Consider the following 19,568-nt stretch of genomic DNA (forward strand, 5'->3'; position numbering starts at 1 on the left):
CACACAACCCGAGGCTCTAGACACAGGGTACTGACCAAGGTGACCACAAGCATAGTTGTGTCTTCGCTCAGAACAGCCGCCGCCGGGGACATTCTTGCCCAGCTTGTCTGCCTGCTGAACACCCCTCAGAACAACGATCGGCTCAGAGCCCGGGGCTCCCAGGAGCAATCCCTGTCCCCACGTACCCCCACCACTTCTCCCCGCGGCACCTTAAGGTTTCCGTCAAAGCACTCCCATCCACCTGCTGATGTGGCCCCTGCCGGGACACCAGCAGCTGTCCGAATGGAGGGCTGTGTTTGATTCTTCTCTGTCCTTCTACCACCTAGCCCAGGGCCCGCTCAGGAAATGATGGATGGACAGGTGAGCGGGTGGTGAGCGAGTGGAGGAGCCCGACATCTGCTCTGTCTTATGTGTGTGTCCTGGCTCTCCCGCTGCCTGGCGGCGCATCCTTGGGCAGCTTATTCGACCTCTCTGTGCTTCCACTTCCTCGTCTGTAAGGTGGGATAGTCAGAGGACCCACCTGGCCAGGTCATGAGGGTTCAATGTGCTAAACCACGCGGTGCTCACTGGAGGGAAGAAGTGGACCTGTGACCTGCAGCTCTCATCCCTGGGATCCAGCAGAGGGTGCTGGAACAGGAACGGAAGGAGCTGGGGCCAGGGGCTGGGGACACCTCCGGGAGTGGTGACAAGGCTGCCCAAATCTAGCCTTGGACCTTCCCTAGACACTGCCTGGAACTCCTGTTTCTCCTCGGGCTTCCTCTCCGAGAGTCCAGTCGGGGCAGCAGAGGGAAGCAGGCACAGCAGGGAACAGAGAAAGCTGTAGCTCTGCATCAGTTCTACTGCTCGGGGGTGGAGGGGGTTCAACCTATCACTGCAGAGAGGCTAGTTTTGTGAACAACCAGTTAAAGGGTAAAGGTTAACTGAAGTCATTGAAATGACATAAATATTTCCTGGCTTTGCAAGGGCTCTGGAAAACCCCGACGGCACTTAGCAAAATGCAAAGCATATCATCAAACTTGCAGGCCTGGGTACGGGAGATGAAAACAGGGAAGGCACACGATAATCTGAACACACCAAACTAAAAACCAGGAAGCTGCATGGGGCTCTTCTGCACAGTGAGTTGGCATTGAGAGGAAAGGTCTATCTCACCTTGAACATGGTATAGGAAAGGGTGGCCCCAAGCAGACCAAGGGAGGAAGGGAGGGAAGACAATGAAAACCTTTAGCTCGTCATTAGAAGCAAATGACCTGCAAACATTTGGGAGACCTAGAAAAGGCAGGCCCGGCTCCATGGACCTCTAAGCCTCCTGGACTGACTGACTGCACCCGAGATGTTTTTACGACTGCCTGAAACAGAGCAGGCCGGTTCCAGGCCTGGTGCTGGTTCACGGCGACCGGAGAGCCAGGGCCGGGCTGGGCTGCGGTGCTGCAGACACTGTCCGCTCCTGTGCACCCACGTCCTTCCTCAAGCAGGCCGAGCACAGCTCCAGCTCGGCGCTGCTCGGGCACGTGTGTAGCTGGGGGCCGTGCGGCAGGGCCACGGGGGTGCTCCAGCAGGTCCAGCCCAGAACCCTGGTCCCTCCTCTCTGCAGGCTGGAATCTGCGTTCACACCGCACGCACAGTTAGTGGACACAAACACAAATGCATGCGCTCAGGAAGGGAAGGGACAGAGAAATGTTAGGCCTTAAATACTACAGGCTGCTCCCATGGAAGCAGCACACGCCCCCAGTGAGCCTCAGGGGCGGATGGGCTTCCCTCGTGGGCCCAGCTCCTCCTGCCTCTCCCCGGAGGACCCCTCCCAGTGGCCAGCAGAATTTGGCCAGAGACCCTTACTCTCACAGAGCCCCAGCACAGCTAACACCCACTTCTCCGGTGCTCAAGGACATGGACTGTTTCAGCCCTGGAGTGAAGACCAGCTGTGTCAGACTCATTCAGAGACGTCACGCTCCCAAAAGGTCACCTTCCAGAGGGGTTTGTAAGGTTGACTTGGGAGGGATGAGGTTTGCACTCAAGAAGCGGACGACAGAACCTAGAGAGATGTGGCTGCTGCATCACACCCCCAAAGCCAGCCTCCCCAGCAACAGCTGGTTGATCAGGAGGTGGGCAAGGGGAGCTCCAAGAGGGAACTGGAGTTTGTGAGGAACAGCAAAGTAAAGATGAAGCATGAACTTCTGGAACATTCCTTGGTTTAACCCAGTGGTACTCAACACTGGCTGCACAATGGAATCCTCCAGAAAGCACTTAGAGATGCCAGAGCCCTATCCCCGGAACAAGTGAGTCAGAACTTTCTGCGGTGGGGCCTGGACAAAGGTAGTGTTTGAAGCTACTCAAGACATTTTAAGGCATAACACAGACGGAGGATCTGCACGGTCACCCTCTTTCGACAGAGGGAGCCCCAGGTCAGAAGCCACTGGCTCACCCACCACCCGCCCTAGGGAGTTAGGCATAAGTAAGGTGCCCAGAAGTCATTCTTGTGACGCAAAGACGCATTAAGGGCAGTGTAGGAAACCAATTTTCACTTCTATTTTCAGGCAGGTCAAAATGAAATGACAATTTCAACTTTTGAATGTCACAGGATCTCTACTCTGTACACTTACTGATAGCTTAGCAGAGCAAACACCATTTGACATTCACTTGAAGAAAAAAATCAGTCCAGACCACCTACGGTGCCCCACAACCCGCTGGTCACTGGGGAACAGGGCAATCCTTGTCACCACTGCCCTCAAATCTTCACGTCCTGACATCTGCTTAAATCAGAGATCCAGTGGTCAAGCGCTTCCTATGTCTTGACTTTGACCTCTACTTAGGAATTTGGGTGGTAACACTAATCTGAATGAAACACATCTCCCTGCTGGGAGGGAGCACAAAGAAGGTGCTTGTCCCCTTTCCCTGCTTCCTGTGCTCTCCAGTGGGGACAAGCGTGAGCTGGAAGGTGAGAACAGGTGAAAGCAGCACGGGCTTGGTAGCAGGACCCATGCTGGGGGAAGTGACACCAGCATCCCAGCCTAGGGGAGAAGAGAGGTACAAGGCTGGTGGCCCTTTGGTGACGGTCACACTGTATGTCACTGCGTGGGTCTCCCCAGAGATTTGTTTTGGGTGCTCTGTGGTTGATCAGGTTTCAGGGCCAGAAGCCAATCCTCCCCTCCTGAGGCCTGAGCAGTCCTGTGTTGTCCCTGGTGGCTGGATGGGGCTGGGGAAGGGGATGTGTGGTGGGTGGGGAAACCCGTAGCTTCAGGAACCCTGTGTAGGCAGAGCCCCAGACAGTCTCACTGAGTGGGCTGGAGCGAGGGATGTCTTGAAACTCAACATTAACCCTCAACCCCACGCCCTCCATGAATTCCTGTTTCCCGTGGCAGCTCACTGCCCCTGCCTATCAGCCACCTGTGGTCAAGGAGGCTGGCTTCAGCAGCACCATGGGGCGGGGGCTGGTGGGGAGGCACTCAGGAGCCACTCTGAAGCCAGTGGTCTGGGGTGAGACTCTTCTGTTTTCCCCTGACTGGAGCAGCACAGGTGGGAGAGATGGGGGATACAGGGCAGGTCACAGGGCGGGATCTGGGGGGGGGTGTCTCTGGAGGGTTCTAACAGCCACTTTGAAAGGACGCCCCAGGCTCTTATTGGGGGAGAAAGGCAGTGGAGGAAGCTGGCAAACCAGAGAGGTCAGTTTCCAGAGTCTGCACCAGTGGGGGCCAGATTCTGAATCTACCTCATGCCCAAAGTGGCAGGATTTGCAGAGAACGTGATTGTAGGGGTGAGAGAGAGAGAGAGAAGAGGGGCTGCTCCAAGGCTTTTGGCCTGAGTGACTGCACAGATGGAACTTTCCACTCACTGATTGGGAAAGACGCTCACATTTGAGTAGATTCGCTGTTGGCCTTTGCTGGCCAGGCCCTATCAAGTCACCACAGGCCCCTGCCCGGCAGGCATCGTCCCTCCCTCCCGACAGCCCCGTGATGCACAGATGGAGAAATCCCAGGTTAGGGGACATGCCAAGGTCACAGAGCCTGAGAGTGCTGGGGCCCTGTCAGCTTTCCTGGCGGCCCTGGAACCCAGCCATATCAAAATCAATCCGCTTCCCAGTGGCCGTGCCATGCCTCCCAAGACACTGTTCCTTGAGCAAATTTAAGCCACCAGGTCCCCTCTGATCAGAGGAAACAAAACTGTGGCCCCATTTTCAAATACGTGGGAAGGACTGGGATTTGGGAAAAACACTTAGGTTGTAAGTCGTCTTCAGAACAAATGACGATTTTTATAGGCAAGGAAGGAAAAAGCTCAAAACCACTCTCTTCCACTCAAATACCTCATTTCCCAGCGCACAGAGTAGAATTGAGAAATTCTGCTTCGTAGAGGGGGAAAAAAATCTTAATTTCTGTCTTTTTCCAGAAAAACTTGTCTTAGGACTATTTGAATACATAACTGACAACAGAGGGCACAGCCATTAGATGACCTTGTGATTTCAGCAAAATGTGTCTCTCTAATGCAGCTCAATTATGATTGTAAGTTTATAAAACAGGGAAAGATTACAGGAATATACATTAAACCACATCAATGAGCGCTACTAAGAAAAAAAAAATTAGTCCAGCAGACAGGTACCAATCAAATAATCAATACGCAGGAAACAGCTACATCACCCTGCTTTAAGAGAACCAAATAATGCTGCAATTGGATTTACTTTAAAATTTTCCACTTGAACAAAACTGACAGCTGTATTATAATCACATTTCCAGTCACTTTATAAGATACAAATTTCATTTCTCCATATTTCTACTTCATTTCTGAAAAGGGGCCAGCAACATTATTCATCAAGCACACGGAGGAGCCGCCTAATTCATAGAGAGGGGGGAAACGCTGTTAATCCCATGTTTTCTGTCCCCTTAGAGAATCGGTAGTTGAGTTCGAACATGGTTTTCTCTGATCAGTCTCGTTCAGGGTCCTGGTTGCAAAGAGGGCCCAGGGGAAAAGAGCGCAGCATTTTAGTTCTTAGGTAAAATGATGTGGGGTATTTCGACTGTTGAAACGAAGACCATCTACATGTTTAGAAAGCACCCGGGTCAGTTTAAGACTCTTGGTCTAGTTCTTCAAGGCGGGGGTAGTGGTCTGCACTGGGAGCCCGACTATCCCAATGTCTGGTAGTGATGGACAAGCATGGTTCTTAACTCACGATCCAATGTCCTCAAATTACTCAAGACAACATTTAGAAATGCCACTTTCATGTTAATGAAAGTGCCTTAAGCATTTATGAATAATTAAACATGCTGCTAAAGCTCTAATCGGTTCACTCCAACGACCCTTCTTTGAGCGCCTACTATGTGCCAGACGCCGTGTGAGCGCACCGGGGAGATGACTGGAGACCCCCGGACCACGGGGCTGGAGCAGGTCCCCAGGCTGCAGGTCAGGTGAGGCACAGGTGGTGCCTCATATGGTGTCCACAGGCAGAGATGCCGTGTGCACCATATCCCCTTTAGGGACAAAGAGCCCTGGGGGGATGCGGGCTGGAGAGCCACAAAGCACACTGTCCTCTGGGGGATTGGCATCAGCAACAAACGAGCCCATTTTCTGGGGCTCTGCAGCTGAGCAGTTGAACTAACTTTACCCCCAAGGAACCATCGGGGTCTGAATCAAGCCTCCCCTGCTGGTTTCAGGTCTTCGCCAAGCAGCCAGCACCCACTTTGCTAAAAGTCATCTTTCCATGAGACTTGTCTACCTAGCATGCCTGCGTGGCCGCCTCCACTTCGCAGTGCATCCCATGGACAGAAAGAGTCATGAGGCTTTTGGTTCGTCAGAACTCCTACAGAAAACCTTCTAGCGGGACAAGTCCCCCGCCCAGTGTGGGCGATGAATGCTAGTGACTGTTTTTGTGAGGAAATTTTGCACCCACAGCAGGTGAGCCCGAGCATTTCTGAGGGAATTCTCTCTTTGATCTGCAGAGCAGTCCTGACGGGAGCACTATCATCCCCACTTCACTAAGAGGAAGAATGGCTCAGAGAGGTTCACTGGTTTGCGCAAGATCACACGGCTGGGATTCAAACTCCTTTTTTTTTCTGAATCCAAGGCCCGGTCCCTAAACACAACACTCCTTGAATTACATGCAGGATTTTCAGGGACTCGATTTCTCTCCTGCCACTTTCTTAAGCTTTTATTTTGAAAAATTTCAAACTTCCGGAACGGTTTAAAAAAGAGCACAATAAACACACATATGCCCTCCACCTAGAGTCACCGACAGTTAAGGACTTAGCTGCCTTTGCTTCCTCTCTCACTATACCCACACACTCACATTTTTATTTTGTGAATCATTCCAGAGCTGCAGGCAGCATGACAATGTACTCAACACTTCAGTCTGTGCTTCCTAAAAACAAAGACGTTCTCCTGCAGAATCACAGTGCCATTATCACACTAAGAAAGTCAATAATGACCTCAAATTACATGATCCAATCACAATCTACATGCAAATTTTGTTTCCATTAAAAAAAAAAAACAAAACAAAAAACGACTTGTTCCTCTCCACCCAAGATCCAATCCAAGTGGACAGTGTCATGTCTCCTCCTCTGTTTCGATCATCTAGAACGATAATCTAGAACTGGCCCCCACCCCAGTGTTTTTTCGTCTTCCGTGACCTTGACATTTTTGAAAAGCTCAAGTCAGTCCTCTTTGAGACTGTCCCACATTCTGGATCTCTCTTTCACAGGCTTTATCATTTATGCTATTTTCTCATTTTTTGCCAGGATGAGGCATGTGACAACGATCAGGTCATCAACAAAATAAGGTAACAGAGAGAATGTTCCAGAACGGACAGATGGGACCACAAAACTATCACTGTCTTTGCAAGAGAAGGAAATCAATGAGCTCACGTTTTCGTGACTTAAAATCAAGCCGCGTAACTTGCTTGCGGAGCTTCAGAATACTGTCGCTGGTGAACAGCGTTTCAGCAGTCAGGGGAACTAGCCAGGAACTTCCACACGGCCTACAAGCTCTCGCCTGTCAGGACAGGGGGGTGAAGCACGCAGAGTGCGAGGACCTGCAGAAACGGGGAACACTGCCAGGTCGCGCACGTCATTCACGTTCATATCCATGGACAAAAAGGTAAGAAAGAGGGGGGACTTGGCCCAAATTCAAACACAGATGCAGTACAGGTAGGGTATGGTTGTCACACATGTAAGTGCCCACAGCTGCACTTGTTCTGGGGGAACGAGTGGTTTGCAGGTGGGGGGCAGAGCCAGAACAAAGGCCCTGGGGTGGGAATGAGCCCAGTATGTCTGAAGAAAGGCAAGAAAGCAGAGAGAGCCAAGTTGTGCTAGGTGACACTCAGCTTCTCAGTCACCGTACAGTCAGAGTGGGAAGGAGGCCGCTGTGAGCGAAGGGAGGACACGATCTGACTTAGGTTTTGGAAGATGACACTGGACACTGTGTTGAGAATAAATTGGACGGGACAAGGCAGAAGCAAGTGACTGGCTTGTGAGACTGGCTACTACAACAATGCAGGTGACAGAAGATGGCCGGGCAAACCAAAGGCCAGGGGTGGAATGGAGAGGGGTGGTCAGACCTGGATACGGCTGGAGAGAAGGGCTGAAGAGGTGCGCTGACCGACTGGGAGGCAAGCGGGAGAGAGAGAGGGGAGTCAAGGATGAGCCCAACGTTCTAGGGCCTGCATGGGGCTACCACCGACCGGGAGATGGGCGGGCTGCGGGGGCAGGTCTGTGAGGAAGCTCGAGCCCCACTGTGTTGGCGTAAGCGGGAGGGGCTGAGCGGGCGGCTGGGGTTAAGTGGGGGCCCGCGGCTGGAGAGAGCAAGCCGGTGGGAAGCACGTCTGCCCCTGGGAGGAAGCAGCCCAATGCTGCTTGCGGCCCCAAAGGACCAGACCGTTTCAGATTCAAGGTGAGAGCTACCTGGGTTTGTGCGATAAGATGTCTTGATTTTAAAATGTTGCAATTCACGGAAGATTGCCAGACACCAAAGGACATCTGTGGGCCTAAGGGCCAGCCGTCTGCAACCTCTCTATACCACTCTCGCTCTGCCTTACAATCATCTGGCAAAGGTAAGTGCTGCTACTCCCACTTTATCAATGAGGGAACCGAGGCCGAGACGTGCATCGATTGTCTCAGGTTGCACGGCGAGGAAGAGGCAGAGCTGGGATCCAGAGGCCAGGTCCGTCCTCTCCTGAGTCTGTATTTTTCTGGGACCCGGGGCTTCCTCCATACACTCACTCCCTTCTTAAACAGGCAGGCCCTGGGCTAGAAACAGCAGGGGGAGAGCTGAGGGGAGGTCCAGGGCAGCTTGCCTTGCCAGGAGATGAGGACAACCGAAATAGCATTACTGTTGTTAATAATCAGCTTCGAAGGCTCAATGGGTTGGGTTCCAGAGAACTAGCTGAATCAAACAGGACAGGTCTCCATGCCATAAACAGTCCACGTGCCTGGGCCATAAAGCAGAACCCAGGCACACTTGAAACCCATTGGCTGGGGCAAACCAGGGTGTGCGAGAGGCCGCTGGGCACCACCTTTCGGGCACTACTCTGGCAGGATTGGTCCCACAGGCTTGGCCTAGCAACAGGGCTCCCTGCTGGAATGCTGCCCCTGACCCTATAAACCTACCCTCACACTGAGGCCAGGGAGGCCCCTTCTGAGATACACACCAGGTGGATCTTCTCACCAGGTGAAAAACACTTGTCACTGTTCTTAGAAGAAAGCCCCAGGTCCCTGATCCACCTATGAGGCCCACATGTTGGGCCCTGGGGCAATCTCAATCTCACCTCACCACCCTGCCCTGCCTGGCCACACTGCTGCTTCTCATCTTCCTTAACTCCCCATCAACCCCCGGACCTTTGCTAGTGCCACACCCTGGGATGCCAGCACCTGCCCCTACCTCCAGCCCTCAGATGGGTGCTCGCTCCCCCAGAAGCCTCCCTGACCTCCAGACAGGTCAACCCCTGTTACCTGAGCTCCTTGGCACAGTGACCGGTCTGCCTTTGCTCTGTGTGATGACGTCATCGGTGTTCACCTCCCCCACAAGACTGACCTCAAAAAAGACAGAGAACACTTCTGCTCCGGAGATTGGTCTGCACTTGAATTACTTGAGGAACAGACCCCATTAAAGCCCAGGACGCAGAGGCTTCTTTCTTGGAAAGTCTGTCCCTTGTTCAGAAGTGATGTCCTTCCTACTTAACTGGGATTAACAACGCCCTTTCTTTTATGAAATGATAGTTCATAAATGCTTTTAAAAAAAAAAAAAAAAGACTTGGTAACACAAAAAAATTGGCAATCCTGTCCCCAGAGGTTGTGTGGTATTTTATTTTTGTTCTGACACTTCCCTGGGCTGTGCAGTCCCGAGGTCGGGGAACCACAGAGAAGGACTTTATCCTACAGGGACCTTTTCCAGGCCCCCTAACAAGGAAGCCTGCACCTGGGTGAGGAAGCAGACCTGGAGTGCGGGGACCGGTTTATGTGCCGACCCTTCTCTGGAGGCTTGGGATCCCCCCGCACAGACCACGGGCTCTAGTGAGGAGCTGCTGTCACTGTTGTGCCACAACACAAGGGGAGATGCCAAGAGCTATGCAGTGGTCACAGGAGACGGCTCAGCCAATGGAATGTCACCAAACACGGGAACTCTGAAATTCATGACTGTCTGTGGAAAACCACTTCTGAGGAGAATGTGGAGAGGGTTCCGACCCTCTCCCGGACGTCCCGGCTGGGCTACCTCCCAGCACCTCTTCTCGGCCCACCCAACTAACCTTCCTCGACTGTTTGGAACCAGCCCCTCCTCCAGGGCTGGCCCCCTGGCTTACAAAATCACTGTCTCCTGACTCCTTGCTACCCGCACTGTCCCTAGAACCCAGAGTCCAGCTGGGTCTCCAGCATCGCCAGAAAATACCATCCCCAGACTGTGCTCCCATCCCCCTTTCCCCACTGTTCCTGGCCCCCGGAACCCTGCTGTGCCTCCTAAATGGCCTCCTAGCCACCATACCAGGCACTCTTCCAGGCACTTCACATATATTAACTCATTTACTTCCATTATACAGATGAGGAAACTGAGACACCAAGACATTAAGGTACCTATCGAAGGCCACAGGTTGGCAAGTTACAAGGGCAAAGCTGGGATTTCACATCAGGCACAAGTCTGGCTCCCTAGACCCTCAAGATGGCTCACGGGCCCCTGCTGGGACTGTGGGACCTGGCCATTCCAGTACACTTTCAGGACCCATGTCTCTGGGAACCCTCAGATGGCTTCCCACTTCCCTGGACCTGAGATCTGGTTCATCTCAGCCCCTCTCCCCCTGACTCCTCACCCGCTGGCCCCACCCAGCTCTCAGGTCATGCTCTCTCCCACCTCCCAGCCTCACCTCTGCCATCCCCTCTAACTGGCGGGCCTTAGTTTTGCATTTCCTCAGAATCTTCTGGTCCCTCCCTACATGGCAGCTAACCAGAGAAGCCTTCTCTAACCAGGGTGGGAGATCTTCCCTCCCAGTTATTCTCTAGCACAGACCCTGTCTGTCACCTCCACGGACCATCTCAAACAACCCGTAAATACCTGCTGGCCGTCCTCCCATCCCCACCCCCCGCAAAGCGGAAGCACCACGGAGCGGAAACCAAGTCTGCCGCTGGTTCCGTATCACCTCCCAGCTCCCAGCACTGTGTCTGGCATACAGCAGGTGCTCAACACATAGCTGAATGAGCCACAGGTTTTACGGAATGGTTCTCACGAGTGGATTTAGAAAATCCAAATACAAGATGAGGTGTGGGAAGCACGTGGTATGGGGACAACACGCACCTGCTGGGTGCGCACGTGAAGAGGCTGGGAAGGGATTCAGAAGTTTCCTGAGCATGCCCGGTATCTACTTAGGATATTTAGATAATGGGGGAATTTCTCCCGGCTGTGATTGGCCATATTTTCCAGAAACAGGCAAGACTCCTTCCAGAAGGCTTTGACGCCAGTGCTGGCAGGAACCTGGGTTCTTCTCACAGCCTTGTCCTCAGGGCACGCCTGGGGACTGCTGGCCAGTAGGCCCATGAGGGGACACACAGGAGCGCCCTACCTGGATGGGGGGCACCTTCCTTCATCTGGGCCCAAACAGCCCCATGCTGTCAGGAAATGCTCCCAAACATTGTTAGGAGCAGAAAACGCCCACCCCCGGAGCCCAGCAGTTCAGGTTGGACACACTGATCTGGTAGCCGCATGGGGGCAACGGCCGGCTCTCACCCCCGAGCACCTGCTACGCGCCAAGCGATCACCAACGTGATCTCGTCTGATTTTCAGTGGCTCTCTCTGCCCGCCTTTGAGAACCATTTTAAAGGGCAGGCCACTGAGCCTCAGGAACATGAAGTCCCCAAGCTGGGTCACAAGGCCGATGACCTCCAACTACACGAGGGGCAGCCAAGGTGGATGTCAGTGCGGCTGGCCAGCTCTCCCTCCTGCTCCAGCTCCACCTAGAGCCTCAGTGGGGCCGAGGAAGTGCACGATCCAAAACGGCAGGGACCCATTCAGTGACAAAGAGCACCCCCAGGTCCTTCTCTGTGAGAGAAGTATTTATAGATGCAGTGACAAGATGTCTTCCACTGGCTTTCCTACACTCGAGGAGGGCCGAGGTGGGGAGGTACTCTGAAAAGAGAGATGGCGGAGCAGATGGAAAGAGACGTAGAGCAAGACTAATAACCCTTGAAGCTGAAGCCGGAGTACGTGGAGATTCACGGTGCCATTCTCTCTAAAAGTCTCATCTATTTTATCCCGTCAAGCTAGCCTTCTCTCCCCATCCTCTTTCCCTCACGACTGCCAGGCCCTGACATGGGCCCCACACCACGCTCCTCTCCAGCGAAAACAAAACAGGCTCGAGCAGTCAGCTCTCCCTCCTTTAGGGGTGGGGGACCATGGCCTCCAGCACGCTCCTGGTCCGGGGCCACCCTGTCCGAGCACACTAGGCACACCTGCCCAGAGGCCCGCGGCTGGTGAGCAGACACGTGACGTGGCTTCTGTGTACTCTTACGCCGTGGTTTCTTATCAGAGGGCGACAAGCTCAGTAAACACACTTCAGGTCACCTCTTCTGGCGGTGCAGAGCTGGCGTGCCTTTGAGCCTGTCCACCCAGATCACATCACCTGCCATAAAGCTGACCAGCTCCCAGCATTTCTCCCTGAGTCAGCTTTCTTCAAATCACGGCGCTCACGAGAAGCATGCCCAGCTTCTAATCATTCGGCAAATATGAATGCCTTTGCCTATATTACGATGTTGCTGGTTATTTTATATACTTAGAGGATATTTTGTGACATGCGAGGCATACCGATTTTTCCTCACTGGAAGGTCAGACGCTCCCGCATTTAAGAACAATCACTGGGAGAGATACAAAGGAAAAAGAACACAAAATCCAATGACAACACATGCTATCTTATTCTAGTACCATGTGCTCATAAAATCCTTAATTCCTAGTACTTTCTGGATGGTACTCTCTTAAGCAAAGACATAATTTGTGACCAGGCTGGGTAAAGACAGACAGCCATTACTTTCTTAATGGCCAACTACCCAAAAAGGCTCATTTAAGTGATCTCAACTAGAAATCTAATCAATTAAAATTGATAAGTGAAATACTTTTAACCTTTATTTCAGCAGGCTATTCCTGGGGGGGTGGTGCAGAGAAGGAAGGAATGTGAATTCCCAGCATAAAATTTAATTCCATTTCATGGATACAAATATTCTTGCTACCCTGATGGAGAGGTCCCTTTGAAAGAAAGCTGTTTCCCTCCTCCCTTGACTCAAATCAGAGAAAGACTGGTTTATGGTTCTCCGCAGCCAACTCAATCAATTTAAACCCTTAGAGAAATCCTTATGGCAATTTCTCAAGGAGGAAAGGACCAAAGGAGATAAGCACAGATAGCACAAAGTGGGGGACACAGCTTCTTTGTTCTTCCGAGAGAAAAGAAGAAAAGAGAATAAGGAGAGGGCAAGAAGAAGTTAGGGGCTCCTGGGAGGCTCAGTTGGTTAAGCGTCCAACTCTTGGTTTTGGCTCAGGTCATGATCTCAGGGTCATGAGATCAAGCCCCGAGTCGGGCTCTGAGCTCAGCATGGTGTCTGCTTGAGACTCTCTTTCTCTCCCTCTGCCCACGTCTCTGCCCATGTCTCTCAACTAAATAAATAATTCTTAAAAAAGAAAAAAAAAAAGTTAGACAAGAGGGTAAAACCCATAATAATTACAGGGACTCTTCTGTTTGGGGAGAGTGCTCTCTTCTTTCTATGCATCACGTTTAATTGGCAGGTAACACAGCCTACGGTTTCTTGAGCACAGTCAGATGCTAGACACTATGCTCTGTCATATAATATTTCATATTATATTCCGCTCAAGTCTCAAAACAAGCCCATCATATAAGGAAGTTCATCACCATTTTCCAGGTGAGGAAATGGAAGTTGTAGGGGTTTCGTTCATTCGTTGTGAATACACAGCAGGGGGCATGGGGGTCACATGCCAACCCTCAGTGGTCTATATCATGATTGCTGGTCACACAACTGAACACTTTTGTCCAAACTCATCCAAGGTACACTAAAACTTGGTGAATTTTGTTGGATGTAAACTGTATTTCACTAAAGCTGAGTTAAAGCCGTGGGGACCTGGTCCTTACCATACACCACAAAGAGTGGCCATCCACCGCTTCTGCCTGCTCAGCTTCCATCTCTTTGGGCGTTTCCTTTGAGGGCAACCTTCCTCCTCCCTCTCACATGAAGAGGGCCCCACTTCTCAAGAAATGGGCCCCACTTCCCAGCTTGGGGTTCGCCACATGACCCTGGCCTTGCCCAGTGATGAATCACATTCCTCTGACGACTGGTTCAGGGATGGCCCACCGACCCATGCCAGGCCAGAGAGCCCTGCTGCAGACTTCCACAGAAGTTACAGGAAAAGGAAGCTCTGTTTCTGTCAGGTCTGCTTAGTTGATTCAGCAGGATTTGGAACTCAGATGGCCACCTTGTTGCCACCTGGTGAGAGCCCTCCCAAAGATGAAGCCAGAACAAAGGGAAACCGAAATGAGACAGGGCGGCAGCTTCCTGATGATGCTGCTTGAGCACCTAGATCCAGCAATGCCTGAAGGCAGACATACTCTTGGACTTTTCATTGACACCAGCCAGTTCCCCTTTCTTTTTCTCTAAGCTCACCCAAGTTGGGATTTCTGTCCCTTATAACCAAAGAATCCTACCATATCACAATGCCTCTAAGAAAGAGAAAACCACCTTGACCATCCATGTGCACCTGCCCTACAGCAAATGGAGGAAAGCAAGAGTGGTATGCGTGTGAGGCGGATTACAGGGGCTCGACCGGGCTTTAGGCCCACTGGCACTTTTAATCACAGCCTCATGCTCACACTGCTGCGGAGAGCATGGCGCACTGTGTGGTTAGGGACGGAGCCCACAGCTGCAGGCTGAGCACACACTTCTCCAGCCTCCCCATCTCCGCCTCACCTCCAGGCTGGTGATTTGCACTTCTGCAAGTTTTCCCCTTTTCCACAGCAGAGGCCTTGCATCACTGGAATCCGACAGAGACCCCTTACTACACAAACCAATCACGATCCGGTTACGTGGAGGGCAGGGACGACTCCCCCTCACCCCGCACAGCTCCATCTGGCCCGCAGATGGACTGCCAGGGACCCAGCAACAAGGGCCCTTTCTTTGAGTCTGGCAGGATGTGCACACTCTGTTAGCTTTTGGTGACAGACCAACAGTGGAAGCAAATGCAGGTTACACCCCGACCTTCCCCGTGACACCGGAGCCAGTGCAGCAGCGAGCGCACCCCTCCCTGACCCCCGCCTCCATCCCCCGCGCGGGACTCACTCAGATCCAGCACATCATCCGTTTTGATCAGGTCCTCCTCCCGTGTCAGGGGCAACTGGGTCTCGGGCTCCCCTCGCAGCTGCAGCGACAGGGAGCGGAGCATGAAGAACACCCGAATGGCCTGCGTGGACAGTTCAGGAGCAGAGGAGAACGAAACTGTAGTTATTCAGGGGAAGCGCTCCATGTGCAAAAATCACACAGGGACTCTTGATTTAAACAAACAAAACCAAACAAAGTCCACTTGTCCCAGTATCATGGCCCTGGTGTTTTCGCAGCAAGGTAAATAAACAAATAAACAAATAATTGAAGGGTACAGGCAATTTTTAGTTCTGCACAGGTTTGGGCCACTTGACTTCAGCTGAGCACCTGTCCTCCTGCCAGGAGCTCTCCCCTAGTGCCATGTGACCTTCACGACGTCCCTGCTTAGCAGGCAGCCCCATTTTGCGGACAATGCACTGGGACCCCAGGAGGCACAGTGAACTGCCCCAGGCCACATGTCTGGGGGGACTAGAACCAGGCCTCTTTCTTCCAAGTAAAGTGGCACAGAATATGGAAATCCAAATCACAAGTACTAGTGTTCCGATGTCCCGCCTAGTGAATGCTGGGGCAGGGAAGGCCGAAGAGGGTAAGATGGTCGTACGATTCAGAGCCAGCCAGACTCCACGAAAATCCTACCCCTGCCCCTCCCTGAGTGAGCGCGTTTGCAGCACAGTCTTAGCCCTTGGGCCTTGCCACAGCGGGTAGGCTGTGGATGGGATAGCAGCCCTGGCGCCTGGCCGGCGTGCTGTGACTTCAGTGCTCCAAGTGCCCCTCAGACTGCCCAGCCAGCTTTCTGGAGGCAGAGTCAGCTCCGTCAGCACGGGGATTCCCGGCCCGTGGAAGAGATGCCTGGCTGGCATCCAGTATGGCCATTAGGCATTCCCAGAGAGCAGGAAAAAAGCAGAATTCCCAGGCCCAGACCCAAAGAAGTTGGTGTAGAAAGCAGCTTTTACCCCGGACCCAGCATGCCCTGAGAGCATCCCACCCCTGGGTCCTAGACTGGGGCTGAGTTGCCCACCGACGACAGGCCGGGAAGCGGAGATACAGCCCATTGGAGAGGCCACCTCCATGCCACTTGCCCTGCCACATGGCTGATGGGCCTAGCCTTGGCATGCGCCTGAGGGAAGCAGCCCAGGAGTCGGCCACGTGAGCTCTGTGTTGGACTTGCTGGGCAAGGCCCCTGACCTCCGTGAGCTTCGATTTCCGCATCTGTGAAATGGGGGCGGCAGTCCCTGCCCTGCAGGGCTGCTAGGAGACTCTGAGAGAATGCCCGGGGGGAAGTGGGGAGCCCCCGGCATGTGGGCAACCATCCTTTCCTCCAGCCACCCGCTAGCTGGGCATGGGGGAGGGCATGGGGACAAACCACTGTCGCCACTGGTGAGCCACACAACGATGAGTTCCAGCCCACTTCTGGTCTTCGTGTTTATAGTCCCGAGGCTACAGGCCTGGCACACGGAGAGGGGAGGCTGCCCTTCCTAGGACAAGGTGCCTCCCAAAACAAAGCGGGGGGACAGGGATTGCACAGGCTCCTTCTGACCCAGGCAACAAGGATGCCCACCTGGACATTTAGACCCAAATCCAGTCTTGGCCTGGAACTGGCAGGAGACCTGAGCCAATGCCTCCCTCTCCTAATGGAGAAAACTGGAAGAACACGATTCTACCTCCTGGGTGTATCCTGAGGCCACGTGTTCCTCTCAGTCCACCAGAAGCACTAGGGAAAGATAAGCCTTTGTAGTATAATGATGTGGGGGGTGGAGGGGTGGGGGGATTAGCACTGATCTAATTGTCTTTAGTTTTCACAGCCTTCCCAAGACGTCTGCAACAGTGAAAAGAAAAAGAAGTGCCCCATTTCATTTTTTAAAAATCAAAACAGCTTCTGTTTATTATGCGCCCAGAGTGTGCCAGGCACTGGGAGCACCTTACTGCAAGAGGGAACTGCTCCGTGGTAAGAAACAGAGCCGGGAGGGGCAGAGCCATCCAAGTCCATGTGGCTGGGGCTGCCGCAGCTGGGCTTGGAAGCAGCGGTATCTGATGCACGTGCCCCTTAACAAAACACACAAGGACACCCCCATGCCTGCACCAGCCTGACTAATGAAAAGCCCGAGATGCGGGGGGCCGCTTGAACTATTTGGCCACCTGAGCTCTCATGGAAGAAGTCATGGCCTCGGATGCGAGGAGAAAGGCCCATCGGTCAGGTCCAAGCAGAGGGAATGCTTCATTTCAGCGTCAAAAATCCATTCCTCTCAAAGGTTCTGAAGGCAAGGAAATCAAGCAGGACCCTTGCTGGGGGGTGAGAAAAGAGAAACACGTGTGGCTTTCTGCAGACCATCACTCTGAGAACCAGAAACCTCCACTAGGAAAGGAGTTCGGGGGTGCCTGGGTGGCTCAGTGGGTTAAGCCTCTGCCTTCGGCTCAGGTCATGGTCTCAGGGTCCTGGGATTGAGCCCCACATTGGGCTCTCTGCTCAGCAGGGAGCCTGCTTCCCCACCCCTCTCTGCCTACTCTCTGTTGAATAAATTTTAAAAATCTTAAAAAAAAAAAAAAGAAAAAGAAAAGGAGTTCGGAATTTGGCTCCTAATTTAGACCTTTTTGGTAAAACATAGCTTTTGTTCTGGAAGCAACACATGGAAGATATTTGTAGAAATACAAAATAATAATAATAATAATAATAATAATACAACAATAAAAATCTGAATAATATGGAAGACACTGACCAGCCCCACAACTTTGAGAATTCACAAAAGAGAGATAAAACACCAGGATGAGGGTCCTCAAATCCATCGCACAGCCCCCTAAACCATAAGCACCCCATCCCTGCCTACCCAAGGCCTGCCAGGGATTGGCAGGGCTGGACCGGGTCATCTCCCTAAAGCGTTTTAATGACCCTCTGTGGTTCCCATTTTACAGACTGGAAACCAAAACCTGGGGATGTAAGGCAGCCTGCCCACGGTGACTCAGCTAATAACTGGACTCCATAGTCTGTTCTTCCAGCCATATGCCTTTGCCTTCAAAAGATTTAAGGCTTGGGACCCAGGCTTTTATTGAGCGCTGCTCTTTACTCTGCCAAATAAACATGCACTTTAAAAAGTATTAAAATGGAAGAAGGAATTATTGCTCTTTCTGATGCTTCCCCACAATGCCAGGAAGATGGACTCTGGATGCGCACATTAGTTTTGGAAAGGGGTGACAGCTGAGCGTGCTCGGCTATAATCAAAAGGCTCATCCCCTGTGCTTCAAGGTACCTGGGAGCAAGTCCTGCAGCTGCATGGTGGGGAAGGAGCCCCCTAGGTGGGGGGGGGATGGCCTCAGGGTCAGACAGACCATGCGAGTAAATCACGTGAATTCCCTGTGCCCGGGCTTGAGTTCTGGGAATGGGGTACCCACCGGCCCTGATCTCAGGGCCTCCCCGGAGGTGCGCCCACAGAACCCGGGGGCAGCCCTGGACTGAGCACTCAGGTCCAGCCCTCTCTCTGCTTCCCTTGTCCCATTTGCAAGCCACAGAGTTCAGGCGGCTGTCACCTGGGTGAGGAGCCCACCAGGCCACGAAAGTGGCCATGAGAAACCAGTCACTCCTAAGTGGGTGCCGAAGCACGGTCACCTGGGCCCAGCCCGCTGTGAAAACCCCTTTGGCAATATGGAGAGCGTCATACAGAAAATGTTCGTGCCCCTGAACCAGAAATTCTACTTCTGGGAACTTTTCCGAAAGAATTAAGCCAAAAGAAAGAAACCCTGTATTCGTGAAGCCTGCTCACGACAGTTTAGTTGAAAATAATGAATAATGAGAGCACCAGAATGTCTAGCAGCAGGAAAATGCCTGAGCAAGTCACGGCAGAAGTCGCCAGATAAACTTTCTTACAGTAAGAAATGTGACTTGAATTAAAACTGCGTCCCAGCACGGAAAGCTTCTCGCTGTACAAGGGAGAGAGGAAAGGAAAGGCTGGAAGGAAGACCACGACACACTCTTCCTGCCACCATGAGAAGGCGTGATTGAACAAAGACAGGGAGGAGACCCGAAAAGCGAGGAGGCCTTGTTTGTTTAGGGTGATGAAATCACGGGAAATTCTTTCCTTCTACTTTCGAAACCCTACAAGATGTTCTTTAATGTGAAACACACAGCCAAAGAATAAAGAAAAAGATCCTATTTCCTCGCCGGCAAGAGCGATCAACACAAAACTGTTGGTGGTTTTACATGGGAACAAGGAACAGAAGTCAGGGACAGATAAAGCTTCACGTGTCTCTATTTCATAATGGCTTCCAAGATTACCACAGAAAGATGGCCGGTGGCTTACATTCAGATTTTGAGATTCACCAGAAATTCCTCTCGCTAACTCTTCTCTACCCTGGAACTTCAGCAGATGGCTAAAAACTCTCTTTCTTTCCCTCCTGGGACACTAGACCACTCTACCCCTGTTTAACCAACGTTTCCTGAGCTCCTCCTGCCTGCCGGGCACCTTACAACCCTCTTTCTTGTCTACTTTGGGCAGGAGCTAAGAGACCAGACACATGAGGACCTGAGGCTCAGGGAAGGTAAGCAACTTGCTCAAAGGCGCACAGCTAGAGCTGGCACTGAACCTTGGCTGGTCCCACCAGCCTGGGCTCTTTCTTAACTGCCTCTCTCAGCTGCCCCTGGGATAGGTCGAGCCACATCCCCATTTCTGCTTCCATGTTCTCATCAGATCCCAGCAGTTCCCATGACCCTCGTTTCAATGTGAACTCCCCTTAGCAGCTGGCATGACTCAG

General features: G+C 52.4%; 1 protein-coding gene across 5 annotated transcripts in view; it reads right to left on the reverse strand.

Moving 5' to 3' along the window:
* LOC111155983 (C-type lectin domain containing 16A) overlaps positions 1 to 19,568 on the reverse strand; it is a 207,482-nt gene that overhangs the window by 85,547 nt on the left and 102,367 nt on the right. For all 5 annotated transcript variants that reach the window (XM_022516482.1, XM_022516484.1, XM_022516481.1 and 2 more), the window contains one exon: positions 14,790 to 14,910. In XM_022516482.1, coding sequence (XP_022372190.1) covers positions 14,790 to 14,910 — 121 coding nt within the window. The remainder of the gene's footprint in view (positions 1 to 14,789; positions 14,911 to 19,568) is intronic.

This window comes from Enhydra lutris, unplaced genomic scaffold (genome assembly GCF_002288905.1).
Source record: "Enhydra lutris kenyoni isolate GAN:26980312 unplaced genomic scaffold, ASM228890v2 scaffoldscaffold45, whole genome shotgun sequence".
Taxonomy (NCBI): domain Eukaryota; kingdom Metazoa; phylum Chordata; class Mammalia; order Carnivora; family Mustelidae; genus Enhydra; species Enhydra lutris.